General features: G+C 36.2%; 1 protein-coding gene across 1 annotated transcript; it reads left to right on the top strand.

Annotated features, from left to right (window-relative positions):
* The first annotated feature begins 650 nt into the window (after nucleotides 1–650).
* Nucleotides 651–14,814, top strand: LOC116258997 (ferrochelatase-2, chloroplastic). Its single transcript, XM_031636573.2, has 11 exons — nucleotides 651–859; nucleotides 1,730–1,838; nucleotides 2,406–2,727; nucleotides 3,807–3,950; nucleotides 5,767–5,868; nucleotides 6,117–6,220; nucleotides 6,325–6,451; nucleotides 7,192–7,344; nucleotides 13,458–13,558; nucleotides 13,698–13,899; nucleotides 14,414–14,814. The coding sequence occupies exons 1-11, from the start codon at nucleotides 811–813 to the stop codon at nucleotides 14,636–14,638; spliced, it is 1,638 nt and encodes a 545-aa protein (XP_031492433.1). The 5' UTR covers nucleotides 651–810; the 3' UTR covers nucleotides 14,639–14,814.
* The last annotated feature ends 136 nt before the right edge of the window (nucleotides 14,815–14,950 follow it).

Raw genomic sequence — 14,950 nt, 5'->3', positions numbered from 1 at the left:
TAGTCACGAACCAGTGAACCACCACCTGTGCTTTTGCATTATTCAAAACAAATGGTGGTTAACGTTAGAAGCAGCACCATAAAAGTAAAGAAAAAAACCCAATCACCTATTTAATTCTGTTGGTCATGAAATCGAACAAAAAAATTAAGTTGTTATATTTCCTTTTTAACAAATTGAAAACAGTTAAAATAAGAAAAAAAAAAAAGCCATAAATAAATATTTCAGAAATAAGAAAAGACGTAAACTAAACTAGGACTCAGAAAAACAAGATGCATCACAGTAAACTAAACTAGGACTCAGGAAAACTATCCACTCGATCAAAAACAAAAAGCAAGAAACAAGACTTCCTTTAGTTGCCTAACTTTATCCAAATTCAATTCATGCCTATTATTGGTTTCTCTGTATTGCATGATGATCCTACTTACTTCTATTGTAATCAAGTACCTATTTTGGACCATAAGATTTACTGTGGAGGACCTTTTATTGCCATCGTATCATCGTATCAAAGCTCTACAACTTAACTTGATATTTTCATATGTCAAATTACAAGTGTAGCCCTCTTAAGGGTATATGTGTAATTGCACCATAAAAGTGCACTCCACCAGTCGTTCAGGATTACTCCCCTGCAGCTATTTAAAGAGCCCGCTTTTCGCCACCCGATCTTTCTTGGGCGCTCGGCTCAGTGCGAGAACGAGAGAAGAGAGAGAGCGAGACAGAGTGTGTCCACTCCTCCGATCTCCCTCTCTCTGGTGCAGGGGCTTAGGGGCAGTTCGATCGCTGAGAGTCTGGGTTGAATAAAAGACGGGCGCAATGGTGGTGGAGGTTCTTGCGCTTTCCCTTCCGGCTCCGGCTTCTCAATGTATGATGATCTTCTTCTTCTTCTCACCCTTCCATTTTTGTGTTGAAACGTCATCTCTTTGTTGATTAATCTCTTTTTCGGCCCTAGTTTCTTTCTCTTGCCATTCACCGTTGCTCTGGCGACTTTATTGTGTGTTTCGTAACTTTTTGGCTTAAACTTATTTCGATCTTTTTTTATGATAGCCAGCTTGTGTTCCTTCGTCTCTTTTTCTCGCTTGATTCGTTTCGTTATTGGTTATTTTTTTAACCATCATTTTGTTGTTCTGATTATGCGTAGTTCTGGGTTGGTACAGTTGAATGTATGATGCGTAATCTTTTATCTTCACTCAAACCAAATTTCTTCGTTGATTGCTGGTGCCTCTACGTTTATGTCCTCTTTTACTCTATGGTGCTTCGCTTGTGGATTAGTTTCTTGGTTTGAACCTCATTTTATCATCTGACTTTCCGTTTTGTCTCTCTTCTCTCTCATTTTGGTTTTGTGTAGTTTTAAGCCAAATTTATTCGTTGATTTCTGCTTTCTCTGCGGTTATGGCTTCTTTGCTCTTGATATTTTTGGTTACAAGTTCCGATTTTTCTTTTTTTGGTCTAAACCTCATTTTACATGTTCGTTGCCCCTCTTGTTTTATTCTTCTTGTACCATATTGTGGTGGCGTTGGTAATTTTTTTTTTTTTTTTAGTATTTTGTTTGCCTTCTAACTGAAACCAATTTTTGTTGACTGCTGGATTCTCTGCGTTTATACCATCTCTTACTTTGGTATGAATTGGTTCCTTTGGTTTGAACATGTTGTCCTTTGATTTTCCGTCTTATTTTCTTCTTCTTGTCCTTCATTATGGCTTTGGAGAGTTACTTTTTTGTTCTGATGAACCATAGGGGAGCGAGTGTCATCGTCACACCAGGCCAGCACTCGAGGAGTGATGGAGATGGCGGCCCCAGAGTTAAGAGTTGGAAATATTGCCTGTCTGGGTTTTTCTAACAACAGGCGAGCTACTTTATTATTATAATTATTTTTAAATGGTTTTCCTCCTTCATATGTTCCTTGCTGGGTATTTGATCATGCTACTAAATCATCATGCTTCTGGGACGACTGGGTGGCTTTTCTGCAACTACGCTACTTTTTGTCAGCAAGGGCCGTGGCTTCTGCCAGCAGACATAAGCTTTAAGTTTCTGTTTTTTTGTTTCTTCTGTTTCCAATCGAGTGTAATTGTAATTCAGAGCTTGAGGTTCTGCATGATTGTATAAATACATGCTCCCTTGCGTGGTTGCATGACATTCAGAATTTGGGCTACTTTTCTAAAAGTTGGAATAGATTACATCCTTGCGGTGGATTCGATGAAAACAATGCACAGCCTCACACACATTATAGACCATGAACCTTGTCATTTCTGATCTGTAAGTTTAGTAGTGAAGTATGATTTTAGATAATGTAGTAATTGAAATCTCCATTCCCAGTAGTTATTGTGGTTTTCCTTCTTTTTTATGATGTAATATATCTTATCAGATAGTGTGGCATGGCTCATCATCTCACAGGAAATATATCCTTTTACAGGTTGTTCCCTCGATTATTATGTACCACAGATAAGCTACTGCAAACTACTGGTTTTCCAAGAGAAAGCCACCAGAGATCCAAGAGTTGCATCAACCACAGACATTGCTCAAGCTGGCTTGAGCCGTATTCTTTGTTTGAAGGAAAGGGGCCACCTGAAAAGTATTCCTCATGTGTGAAGGCATTTGTAGCTACTGGAGCCCAGGATTCAGACAGGAAGCTTTTGGTTGCCAATGAGAAAATTGGAGTTTTGTTGCTTAACCTAGGAGGCCCTGAAACTCTCGATGATGTGCAGCCTTTCTTGTTTAATCTTTTTGCTGACCCAGTAAGAAATCTTCTGTTCTTGTATCTAGTTGGTCCCCTTTCCTGAATTGTGAATACATTTGTGTGACTCATTAAGTGTTACCTTAAAGTTAAACCCGTTAGTTTTTTAAACTAACCAATTTCAAATTATAGCTTGAATTATTATCACCTTTATGATTATGGAATTTTGGGACTTGATATGTGATCAGCTTGCCTCAGCTTCTTTGTTTTTCTGTTTATGTTTTTATGTGGATGTGACCTTTTTCTAGAAGGTGTTTGGGGGCTTGCAATTACCTAAGATGGTTGTGGGATCAGGGAGGCACATGGAAGCAAACTGCATTTGGAGGGCAGGGGTTTTGATTGAACCCTAAGCCATTAATTGAGCCCCTTTCCATAATTTCTTTTTAGGAAAAAAAAATAGAACAGAGGATAGCTTTGGCCCTGAACTTGGCTTGACTGCATCCCACTTGCCGTTTACACAAGTTGTATGTGCGTTGTGAAATGGACAGTTTTGGCCTGGTGTGGCTGACCACACCGGACACACATTGACGGAGGCCAGTGACAAAGGTTAAGCCATACCTCAAGTACATGAAGAATAATTCGCAACTAACCACGTGATAACAGCTTACAAGAAGCATCACAGAAAATGGGACTGAATCCCCAACACACATGCAACAAGAAGGTGGAGAGGCTGTTAGGAACTAGCCAATAGCAAGCTCAACAGAAACAGAGAAAAATGTAAAAAATATATACAAAAATATATATCCCAACAACATGTATATATGTGTATTTTGTATAGACGTAGATACATACACATGTCATGCACACACACTTATATATGTATATGTATATCATATACACATTATATTATAATCCCAGTGCTTGATTCATTATGCTGTTCAGTTTTTTGTTGATAGTTACCCTTTCTAGTTGAAGATCTAGCAAACTACTTAAAAAGTGATATCCTGTTGTTCAATCATAGAATGCCTTCATTCTTAAGAATCCAAACTAATTGAAATCCCTATCAAATACAATTTAATGTTTTTTCTAATGATTGAATGTTTTTGTTTAATGCCTGTAATACTTGTGATCAATATGCAGGATATTATCCGGCTACCACGGTTATTTCGATTCCTCCAAAAACCATTGGCACAGTTTATATCTGTTGTCAGAGCTCCAAAGAGCAAGGAAGGCTATGCTTCTATTGGAGGTGGTTCTCCCTTAAGGAAGATTACAGATGCGCAAGTATGAACTTCTGCATTGTCTCAAACTCTCAGAATCTTCTTCAATGATCTTACAAGAATTTTTCCTTTCGCACTACAAAATTATTCTGGAGCCTGTTTGTTATAAATAACCGTGGCAGGAGCTTTTCTTGTATGCCTGCCAAAAACTGTATCTAGAAATTTTACAAGCACAATGAATTATTTCTTACCATGTGTAAGATATGCCTCCACTGGTGGCTTCTGTTTTTAGCTTTATGGAATCATCTTTTTATTTTATGTCTATGGACGTCTATATCTATGATTTCATTGTAAGAATTCACTTCTTTCTCAAATTTCATTATTATTCACACATTGTAGCCTCCACAATGCATGTCAAAGTGTTTTGATCTTTTGTAGTTTCAAACTTCCGTACACCCAAAGTTGTAAAGGGCATATCGTATGGCAAATTGGTCAGACCAACGTATACACAGTAGTGTAACGTCTCGTAACGTATGACAAACGTATCATAAAATTATTCTTAATTCATAAAAAGTAAAAAAATAGTAAAAATAGATAAAAAATCATAAAAAATGTTTTCTATATAAAAAAAAACCCATCACACATAATGAACATTCATGATTCATCATTCATAACTCATAAGCCATAATATGTTTACAACACATTAAGAATAACTAGATAAGTATAAATTGTTTTAGATCACATCACAACATATAATTTCTCTCTGCAAAATGAGAATTGAAAATATGTTTGTGATTAATATCTTGAATCCATGATTATCATCAATCAATACGTATTGGTCTCCCACACACAAATCTTCCTTCAAAATGGGTGTGTTCTTTCTCAAATCCACAATTTATCACTCAAATAAGTAATTTCTCAAAAACAAGCAAAGACTCCCCCTCCCAATGCTCTAGTAGTGTTTCAAATGGGAGGAACAGTGAGTTGTAAAAAAAAAAAAAAAAAAAAACCCTAGCCCCATATCAGAAAATATGAGGTGTGTCGGCCATATCGTAAGATATGGCCGATACACCACTGATATACTTAAGAAAAGTGTATTGATGGTGTATTGTGCAGGTTTTTTTGACCTATATGATAGCCATATCATATGATATGGATATCACTGATACAGTTTGTGTGCTCTTAGATGTATGTGAGTTCCTTTTGGTGGCATAATCATGTGGTTATCTTATTGGCTATATTGCATGTGCTAATTGGAAACATGTCCTCCTACTCAAATGCGGTGCAGTGTATTTCTCATTCAAACATGACGTGTCACTAGTTGTTGCACTGATGGACTTATCTTTGGACAATCTGCTTTGCATGGCCACCAGCTATTCAAGCTAGGAGAGCGTGTGGTCTTTGATGTTATGGTGGATAGACCCGATACGTTTAGCACTTGCTTTTTATGCTAATGGGCTAGGCTTGTTATCCTTAAAGAGCAAGTTTTTAAGCAATGTGTCGGTGTTGTGTTGTAGATTTTATTTAATTGATATATTAATTCAGGTAATTTTACATGTGGTCTTTTGTAGTTATATACACCTTTTGTGTGCTCTTAGATGTATATGAATTTTTTTTAGTGGCATAATCATGTTGTCTTGTTGCATGTGCTAATTTGGATCATGTCCTCCTACTCAAATAGCATTATAGCACAGATTAGCTTGTGAAAACTGTATGTAGCTTTGCTTTTTTACCTTTGTTTTGCTACTGTTGTGTCTTTGTGGTTGCTTAACACATACTAAGGACATCCGGTCATCTATTGAGGGACACACTTGTATTGAGGATATGTTTATATCTTGTTCTGTCTTGTAAATCTCAATGTTCTCCCCATTGGTTAACAGGCTGAAGAGTTAAGGAAAGCCCTTGAAGCAAAGAACGTCCCTGCAAAGGTGTATGTGGGAATGCGCTATTGGCACCCGTTCACTGAAGAAGCAATTGAACAAGTGAATCTGCCTACCAACTCATATTGTCTTCTCCAAGGCTGAATCATTAGTGTTTGCTTGTTCTGCATGCTAATTCATCTGTTTCAATTGATTGTTCTTTCTGAAACTTCTTTCTGGAATCTGCTTGTGTTGCCAACTGCAAATACTGTTTTCTGCATGAACTAATTTGGTGTTTCTGATAAAAAAATTTCCATCTTCAAGTTTCATTTATTTAATGGAACTGCCATTTGTTTCCATGTTTTCGACAGATCAAGAAAGATGGCATTACCAAACTTGTTGTGCTTCCTTTGTATCCTCAGTTTTCGATCTCAACAAGTGGTTCCAGTCTTAGACTGCTAGAAAGCATATTTAGGTGAAGACAATATTTTTAAATTCTGAGTCTATCTTTTTAATATATCAAAGCTAAATGTCTTATACTCTGTACTTTTATATGTGATTGCTGTCTTCTCTGTTTAGGGAGGATGAGTATCTGGTTAACATGCAGCACACGGTTATACCTTCTTGGTACCAACGGGAAGGATACATCAAGGCCATGGCAAATCTGATTGAGAAGGAACTCCAAAATTTTGAATCCCCTGGAGAGGTATTTTTCTTGATGGGAAGATTATTTACCTGATGCTGAAATTGGCATGATGGAGGTTTTAGCAACAATGAGGCTGAAGTATTTTCTCCGTAAAGCCTTATCTGAGCTCTACTTTATGCCTTCACTGGAGCCACATCATGCTTTTCTACCAACATGTTCCAAGATGTCCATGTTTCTTACAGATCTTACCTTTTCGTTTGTATGCTCTGGTCTACTATTATAATGTTGTTATTCAGACCAAATCAACTGCGCCTGCTTGAAATCTGATATCACAGCTACATCCATGTCAGTGCCACTGCCACATCATAAAGTACCATAAAAATGTAGACTTCTAATAATTAATTAAAAATAAGTGCAAGACAAGGTAGCCATATAAATTGTACATTTTATATGAAAAAGCAAAAGAAGATCTACTCAACATTATCTGTTCTGATATTTGTGTCATGTTAACAAAAAATCTAGGTGAGTCAATCATCCATTATCATTAAAGTTTGCAACTCTGCATCTTTCATTATAAGGGCTCCCAAGTCCCTTTGAGGAATGAACTAAAGCAATCATTGATCTAGTCACATCTGCTTTCAACTAATAAGGGTCTATCTTTTAACCCAAACTTATTTAGTTCATTTGTGACTGGATGTATCATTCCATTGATTACACATTCTGGAGCTGATCCAGTCATTTTTCTTCTTTTGCTCAGTTCAAAAGTTGTATGCACTAATCCCACAGGAACTATGCTGTAGGTAATGATGTTCTTTAGTGCTCATGGAGTACCACTAGCATATGTTGAAGAAGCTGGCGATCCATATAAAGCAGAGATGGAAGAGTGTGTGGATCTGATCATGGAAGAGCTGGAGAGACGGAGAATTAGGAATGCTTATACTCTTGCTTATCAGGTAATCTTGGTATTCATTTAAGACTATTAGATGCCAAATATCTTTTACATTAATATTATATGTATATGGAATCATGAAAGCATGAAAGGTTGTTCATATCCTAGCATTCATTAATATTGACATTGACAGTTTCAAACAACTACTTGTACTATTAGTATGATGGCAATTGGGTTGGCAGCCCCTATTATCGAGTGGTTGAGGACATCTCTCTTTCAAGGAGGCAGTAGCGATTAATTTCTCCTGGTGTCAGCAGTTTTAACTTCAAGATTGTTCTTGGGTTTTTAGCAGTGAAGTTGTAATTTTCAGGAAAAACTCAGAAAATTTTAAAAAATAAAAAAATAGGTATAAATGAAATACATGAGAAAATAACAGGAAAACATAAATAAAACTATATAACGGTGATAAAAGCATTGTCACATAAAATGCATATTATTCGAAAAAAACACGTATAATACCCGAGAAATAAGTCAGTTGTATAAAACGGCAATTAGACGCGTCTTTTTAAAAAAAATGCCAGAAAATAAAAAACTTGAAAAAAACGCGTATTATACGTGTCTTTTTTGTATGTTTTGTTAATTTTATTTTTTATAATTTTCAGGTTTTATTAAATGTTTAAAAATTTTATAAAAATTTGCCAAGATTTTTTCGATATATATAACTTTGCTATATTATACCCGATAAATTCCTCGCCGTATAATACTCATACACGATATATGTGCAATGGATAAAAGGAATGTTCTAATGATAATAAAAATGATGAAAATAATTTAGTTAGTTTATACTTGAATCCATGATAATGTCATTGCTAAAAAATAGTAAAATGTAAAAATCGTGATAAAAACACGATAAATATTTTTTTTCGATTTTTTCAAAATATGGCTATTTTTCCTTTTTTTCGTTTTTCCTATTTTTGGTGTCAATATTGCAATATTGTTGAAAATAAACACGATAAATATTTTTTTTTCGATTTTTTCAAAATATGGCGATTTTTCCTTTTTTTCGTTTTTCTTATTTTTGGTGTCAATATTGCAATATTGTTGAAAATATCACGATATCTGTGACATTGGTTACAAAGAAAGCAAAGTTGACCATGAATTGCCAATAATTTGACAGTTGATTCTTTCTGAGTGAAACTACATTTTGAAGCACAAATCGGAGTTTTAATCTCTGCAGTCCAAAGTTTGGTGATTTTTTTGCTGAGATAGCATGTTCAATCTTCTAGATGGTTTTCCTTTAATGTTGCCTTCAACAAGAGTACCACTATTGTTGATTTATTTTTTCTTCCTTTCTTCACATTTCATACTAAGGATGAAATATTCTCTAATAATACACAAAGAAAGTAGGAAGGGTGCTGATCCTAGATGTTAGGATTGTGTGTGTCTGTGTGTGTGTATATATATGTGTGTGTGTGCCAGTATTGTACGTATCGTACGATACGGGGCCGTATCGTACGATACGTATCGTATCGTTTGCAAAATACGATACGTTACACCCCCTGTATCGCAAATGGGGGTGTATCGTACCCGTATCGTACGATACGGTGCGATACGGGCTGATTTCTAAAAAGGAGACTTGAACCCCATTTTTTCAAGTTTTTCTTTATAAAAACCCACCCCTTCCTCATTTCTAATCTATAGATTGTACCGTTTTAGAGGGAAATCATTGATTTCCATTGTGAAATCATCGATTGTCACCGTGAAATCATCTATTAAACCATGGATTTGTGCATGGGTGGTTGATTCCCATTGAGAGGAAATGGTTTTTTTTTAAACCATGAAGATAAAGATGAAAAAGAATGATATTGTTATGAATTTTGATGTCTATGAAGTATGAATGATGAACCGTGAACGTGTAAGCTTATAAGCATTTAGCAAAATAATAAGTCTATCATTATCTAAAAGACTAAACCATGTTTTCTATGAAGAATTTATTATTTTTAATTTTTTCTGATTTTTTATGAATTTTTTGATTTTTTTTAAATTTTTTCTGATTTATTATTATTATTTTTTTTAAATTTACGATACGGTTATGATACGACGTATCTTAAAGCCCGACCGATACGCCTTACGATACGCTTTTTACAACATTGGTGTGTGCATGTGTGTATGTATGTATGTGTCTAAGCAATGTTCTAAAAGGCGTAGCGTATCTTATATCGGTTGGACCAACTTATACGTCGTATCGTAAAAGTACTGTAACGTATCGTAAAATTTAATTTTTTAATTTTTAAAAAATATTAAAAAATCATAAAAAATATAAAAAATCATACAAATTCCAAAAAAATCCGAAAAAACAAGCAAAAATCAGAAAAAATAAGAAAAATGTATTTAGAGGAACATTCATGTATATGAAGTATGAACAACACATTCCAAAGTAAGAAATCAGACATTCAAAATAACAAAATAAGCATCAGTGTTAGGCTATTAGTCTCTTAGCAGCCGAAGGGAATTAGATTACATCACAATTCATAAGTTCAAAAGTCAAAACATACAGTTATCATCTTTCATGATTCAGCGGTAATCCTCGTCAATCGTCATCTACATCATCATCTTCACTTTCTTCATTAAGTGCTTCTATCCCTTTTGTTGGAAATGGAATGTCACCAACATTCCTTTGCTCCCCAGCCTCTCCTTCTTCAATAATCTCTGTTGCTTCTTCAAGGTTCGAAAAATCAAGATCGGCCTCATCAAGTATTGCAGATGGTTCTTCTTCAACCCAAGAATCTAATATATCAAAATGGTCAATGTTGATAGGATCATATTGAGTGTGATGCTTCCTCATAGATGTTGTTTCTAGTTGCCTAAAGTGTAACAAGAGAAAAAATTAACAAATTGTTAGAAATTAAAATATATATTAGAATTTGCTATTTTGCATAACAAATGTTTACCTTTGTCTTAACTTCATATTATAACGAACGTAAACAAGGTCATTCAACCTTTTATGTTCCAGTCTATTCCTCTTCTTACTGTGGATGTGCTGAAATACACTCCAATTTCTTTCACATCCAGTTGCATTACGTGTTTGGTTGAAGATTCTAATTGCAAGCTTCTTTAATTCAGGGCCATCAACCCCAAACCTATCCCACCACAAATCTAATAACAAATGGAAAGTAAAAAAACGAAATAGAATAAATATATGAGAAGGTAGAAGCTATAAACAACAAATGAAATAACAACCAGAAAGTATAAAGTCCATTTTTCTAATACCTGGATGCATAGATGACCTGCATCTCATTGTTGTGTCTCTCCCCATGCTACCAGAACAAGTATCATATTTATTGATCGACACATGGATAGCTTCTTGTTCTTTATAATCACTTACTAATACCTCAATACAATCCAATATGCCATACTCGATCTCTCTGTCCTTCTTAAAGGTGGGAAGAAATATAATAGCAGGATTTGGGTAGTAGGCTGTTGCATGAAATGGGCGATGAAGTTGTCCAGACCACTTTTCATCTATAATCTTCCATATAGGCATGTACAACTTCTTTTTTCCCTTCATATTATGATGGCCTCCTTTGCTCTGTCCATAGCCTCATATAAATATCCAATAGAAGGTCTATCTTCACTAACTAATCTAAGGACTTTCACTAGAGGTACACAAATCTTCAATAAGTTCACACATGATTCCCAAAAGTCAACATTGAATATGGTATCCACAACTGTCGTAGCCTTTCTTTTATAGGCATGTTATACAGCCCAACCATCACTTGAAAACATCTGCTTGAGAGGATTTTTTTGCTTGACTATACCCTGCACAGTCAAAACATTTGTAGCAAACCTTGTTGTGCGGTCGAATCAATTCAGCCCCATTTCTGAATTTCTTCATCACATTCAAGACATAAGCATGATTATAAATAAACTTCGTGATTTCTTGGCATCTTTGAACTGTCAACTTCATATCATCTCTTTCACCAAGATCCTGAAGCATTAGATTTACACGGTGAGTAGCACATGGGCTCCAATAAAATGTCCTATATCGTGTTGCTAACATTTTACCTGCAGCTTTATAATTTGCTGCATTATCAGTGGTAAATTACACGACATTTTGAGGCCAACTTCTTGTATAACTTGATCAAAAACTTCAAACAAAACATCAGCAATCTTAGGAGTATCAGACAAATCAATAAATTTTAAGAACATTGTACCAAAGGGGCAATATACAAGGAAGTTTACCAATGTTCTGTTCTTGATGTATGTCCACCCATCTGCCATTACACTGCATCCTGTCTCTTTCCAACTTAATTTCAGCTCATCACAATATGCCTTGACATCTCTAACTACATTATTGAGAATTTTACCTTGTAATATGAAAAGAGGGCATTTTATACCCTCGGCTTACAGTAGCAATCACATCTGCTATAGCCTGAAAATGAAAAGAGTTTGCTGCATTGAAGTGAATGGATGCATCATAGAACCACCTTCCTATGGTTTCATTGGTTGCTTCAACAATATCCTTTGAACACATGGTTGTACAAATCTCAGGTTGAGCACCAGCAACAGTAATTGGAAAAAAAATTCTTGATCGAACCAGACCTATTACTCGACCTCATAGTAGATACTCTACCACCACTATTACGACCATGACTCCTGCCACGTCCTCGTAAAACTGTACTTGCACTTGAACCTCTTCTTTTTCTGGTTGCGGTTGAAGAAGAACCACCTGTATGCATGATGCCTTTCCCTTTAGTTGTTCCCAAATTGACACCAACATCTTCTTCTTCGAGCTCAACATCTTCACCTCTGCATCCTTTCTCTTCATATGGGTTCCCATATCCTACATCTACATCTTGCATTTCCTTTTCAATCCTATTTTCTTTCACGGCATTAATAAGCTCCAAACATTAGTGCTTTACATAGGCTGGCAATGGGTTCTCTTGGGAGCCACATCGTTGTGTGTACCAGCTATATGGTGTTTGAAGCGAGAGATCCCTCCTGATATGATTGGCTTACAAAAATTACACTTAACTCTTAACCTATCTTTGGGATTCACCCTTGTACACCAATGCAAGGTCCGACATTATATTTTCACAAAACAAGTAAAAACATACAAATAAATGTAGGAAATAAGAGAAATGAATGATTCAATGGTGAAAATGAGTTATTTCTCAACTTCTTGGTGTTAGAAACCAAAAAACCCTCTTTCTCCAAGCTTCCCACTGTCCCCACTTCCCACTACGAGAAAGAAAGCTTCTTCACCGGTAAAGCTTGATACAAATGGAGAAAATCTCTCCCTCCCACGTCTCTTGCAGTGTTTAGAAACAAGAAAAGAGAGAGAGAGAGAGAGAGGACCGTAGGTTTTAAAAGATCACGCAAAAAAGGGGCCGTCGGGCCCCTTTTTAATTTTTTTTCCCGTATCGTACGATATGGGCGATACGCTTGCGATACACAAGCGTGTTGCATATCGCAAGCGTATCGTATAGGTTTCTTTGACCTATAGGAGTCTTAAGTTTTAGAAACTACTTCACACCTGCACGCATGTCACATTAGGATCTAGTACTTATCCTTTTACAATTTAGGGATCATCAACGGACATGTAGCAGAAGAGCTGAAGCTTTGCTACCCCTCAGGGTTTTCTTATTATCTTATTACCTATGTGCGCTTGATTCTTAGTTTGTTGCCTTCACTTCTTTCAATCATTACTATGTGCGCTTGATTCTTAGTTTGTTGCCTTCACTTCTTTCAATCATACTTTTCACGTGGTTTAGCTATATTATTTTCTATATGAGGAGCAGAGGAGGTGTTCTGACATGAATTGTTACCTGGCTGGCTGCTAACCCTCAACCACACATTCAGATGTGTCTACGTGTATGATATGTATATATATATATATATGTGTGTGTGTGTGTGTGTGTGTGTGTGTGTACATAGAGAGAGACAGAGAGATACAATGCTATTTTGAGTGAATTTGTATTTATCCCACTAAGGAGATGGCTAAATAATGTTCTTTCCTCCACCATAAGGAGTTCTAATGGAAATCCTTTCCTGAGACTGGCCATGTTCTTCCTTTTTTCCCATAGTAGAAAATTTTTACATTGTACTCTGTGCCTTGGCTGCGGATAGATAGGTTGGTGGACCTAACTGTGTCTTTTATCTGAACACTATTGGCAGAGTCGAGTTGGGCCAGTTGAATGGTTAAAGCCTTACACGGATGAGACGATAATAGATCTGGGTCAAAAAGGAATTAAGAGCCTTCTTGCTATTCCCATCAGGTGATGAATTGCTTACTGATTTACCTTGTAAATTTGCTTTTCTAGATATACATCCCTTTGCTTTCCTACATTTGGTTGGCTTATTCAAGGAGGATATTATCTTTTTAGTTTTAGTTAAATTGTTTGTTGGCTTCTGTAGCTTTGTTAGCGAGCACATTGAAACCCTTGAAGAAATCGATGTGGAGTACAAAGAGTTGGCTTTAGAATCTGGTATAGAGAAATTTCGCCGGGTTCCTGCCTTGGGTTGTGAGCCCCTGTTCATTTCGGATTTGGCTGATGCTGTAATAGAGTCTCTGCCATATGTTGGTGCAATGGCAGTCTCTAACCTTGAAGCTCGTCAAGTAAGCCTCAGAGACTTTTACTTCCAATTATAATATGATAAAAACTGTTAATTGTGCAATTGGTTATGTTTCACATACATTGAGCCTTTTTTGTCATAAAATGGTTTGCTCAAAACCAAGTGTTCTGTTTTAGTTTCTTGAAGATCTGATTGAAAAAGTTTCTGTTTATTTGGGGATATCTGTTTGAATGAATAAAGCTTACTTAGGGATGACCCAAATGAAAATGACATCCATATCAGGTTAGGCCTTGTTCATGCTTAGCAATATGGCCCATGCATTGGGTTTTGTCATCCTTGTCGAGGTACTACTAATGGCACACTGACAAGTAAATGGGTGGAGCCTGGTTGCATGTCACCTTATCTAGTAGAAACTACGGGTGACTTGCTCTCCACTAGATAAAGTGCTGTCATTCTTCTAATCACATTCATATCCATGCTAGCTTTCTGGCAGTTATATTAGAACCCTTTATATTTCTTGTTGTCGTAAATTGATTTCCTTTTTTTATTTTTGGCAGTCCCTTGTTCCTCTTGGTAGTGTGGAGGAGCTTTTAGCAACTTATGATTCTCAACGTAGAGAACTTCCACCGCCTGTTGTTGTATGGGAATGGGGTTGGACCAAAAGCGCAGAGACATGGAATGGCAGGGCCGCAATGCTTGCTGTGCTTGTTTTGCTTGTTCTGGAAGTAACCACCGGTGAAGGCTTCTTGCATCAGTGGGGTGTGCTCCCGTCAGTTCATTAAGCAGGTCTTTGTAGTGTAATGCATCTGTTTTTGCTACTTGTCACCATTCCGAATAACAACCATGAACTAATAAATGAAATTTATATGGATACGACTTGCGGAGTGTATATACTATATACTGTATAATTAGTTGAGATACGTATATGGATGTCTCCAGCGAGTTATTAATGTTCTTATATCATTTTGGTAGATTGTTCGTACTCAACTAGCTTCCTGTCTCGTTGGTACAAATAGATTGATGGGACCTATGGGGTAGCTGAAAACTACCATAACTAAATGATCTCAAGTTATACCCTGTGGTACTGCAGCATC

The sequence above is a fragment of the Nymphaea colorata genome, chromosome 8 (assembly GCF_008831285.2).
Source record: "Nymphaea colorata isolate Beijing-Zhang1983 chromosome 8, ASM883128v2, whole genome shotgun sequence".
NCBI lineage: Eukaryota > Viridiplantae > Streptophyta > Magnoliopsida > Nymphaeales > Nymphaeaceae > Nymphaea > Nymphaea colorata.
This window is presented reverse-complemented; position numbering and strand designations above follow the sequence as displayed.

Coding starts and splice junctions, on each gene's coding strand:
- LOC116258997 (XM_031636573.2), top strand. CDS start 811: ATGGTGGTGGAGGTTCTTGCGCTTTCCCTTCCGGCTCCGGCTTCTCAA. Junction 6,221..6,324: donor CTGCTAGAAAGCATATTTAG/GTGAAGACAATA, acceptor TTCTCTGTTTAG/GGAGGATGAGTATCTGGTTA. Junction 7,345..13,457: donor CTTATACTCTTGCTTATCAG/GTAATCTTGGTA, acceptor CACTATTGGCAG/AGTCGAGTTGGGCCAGTTGA.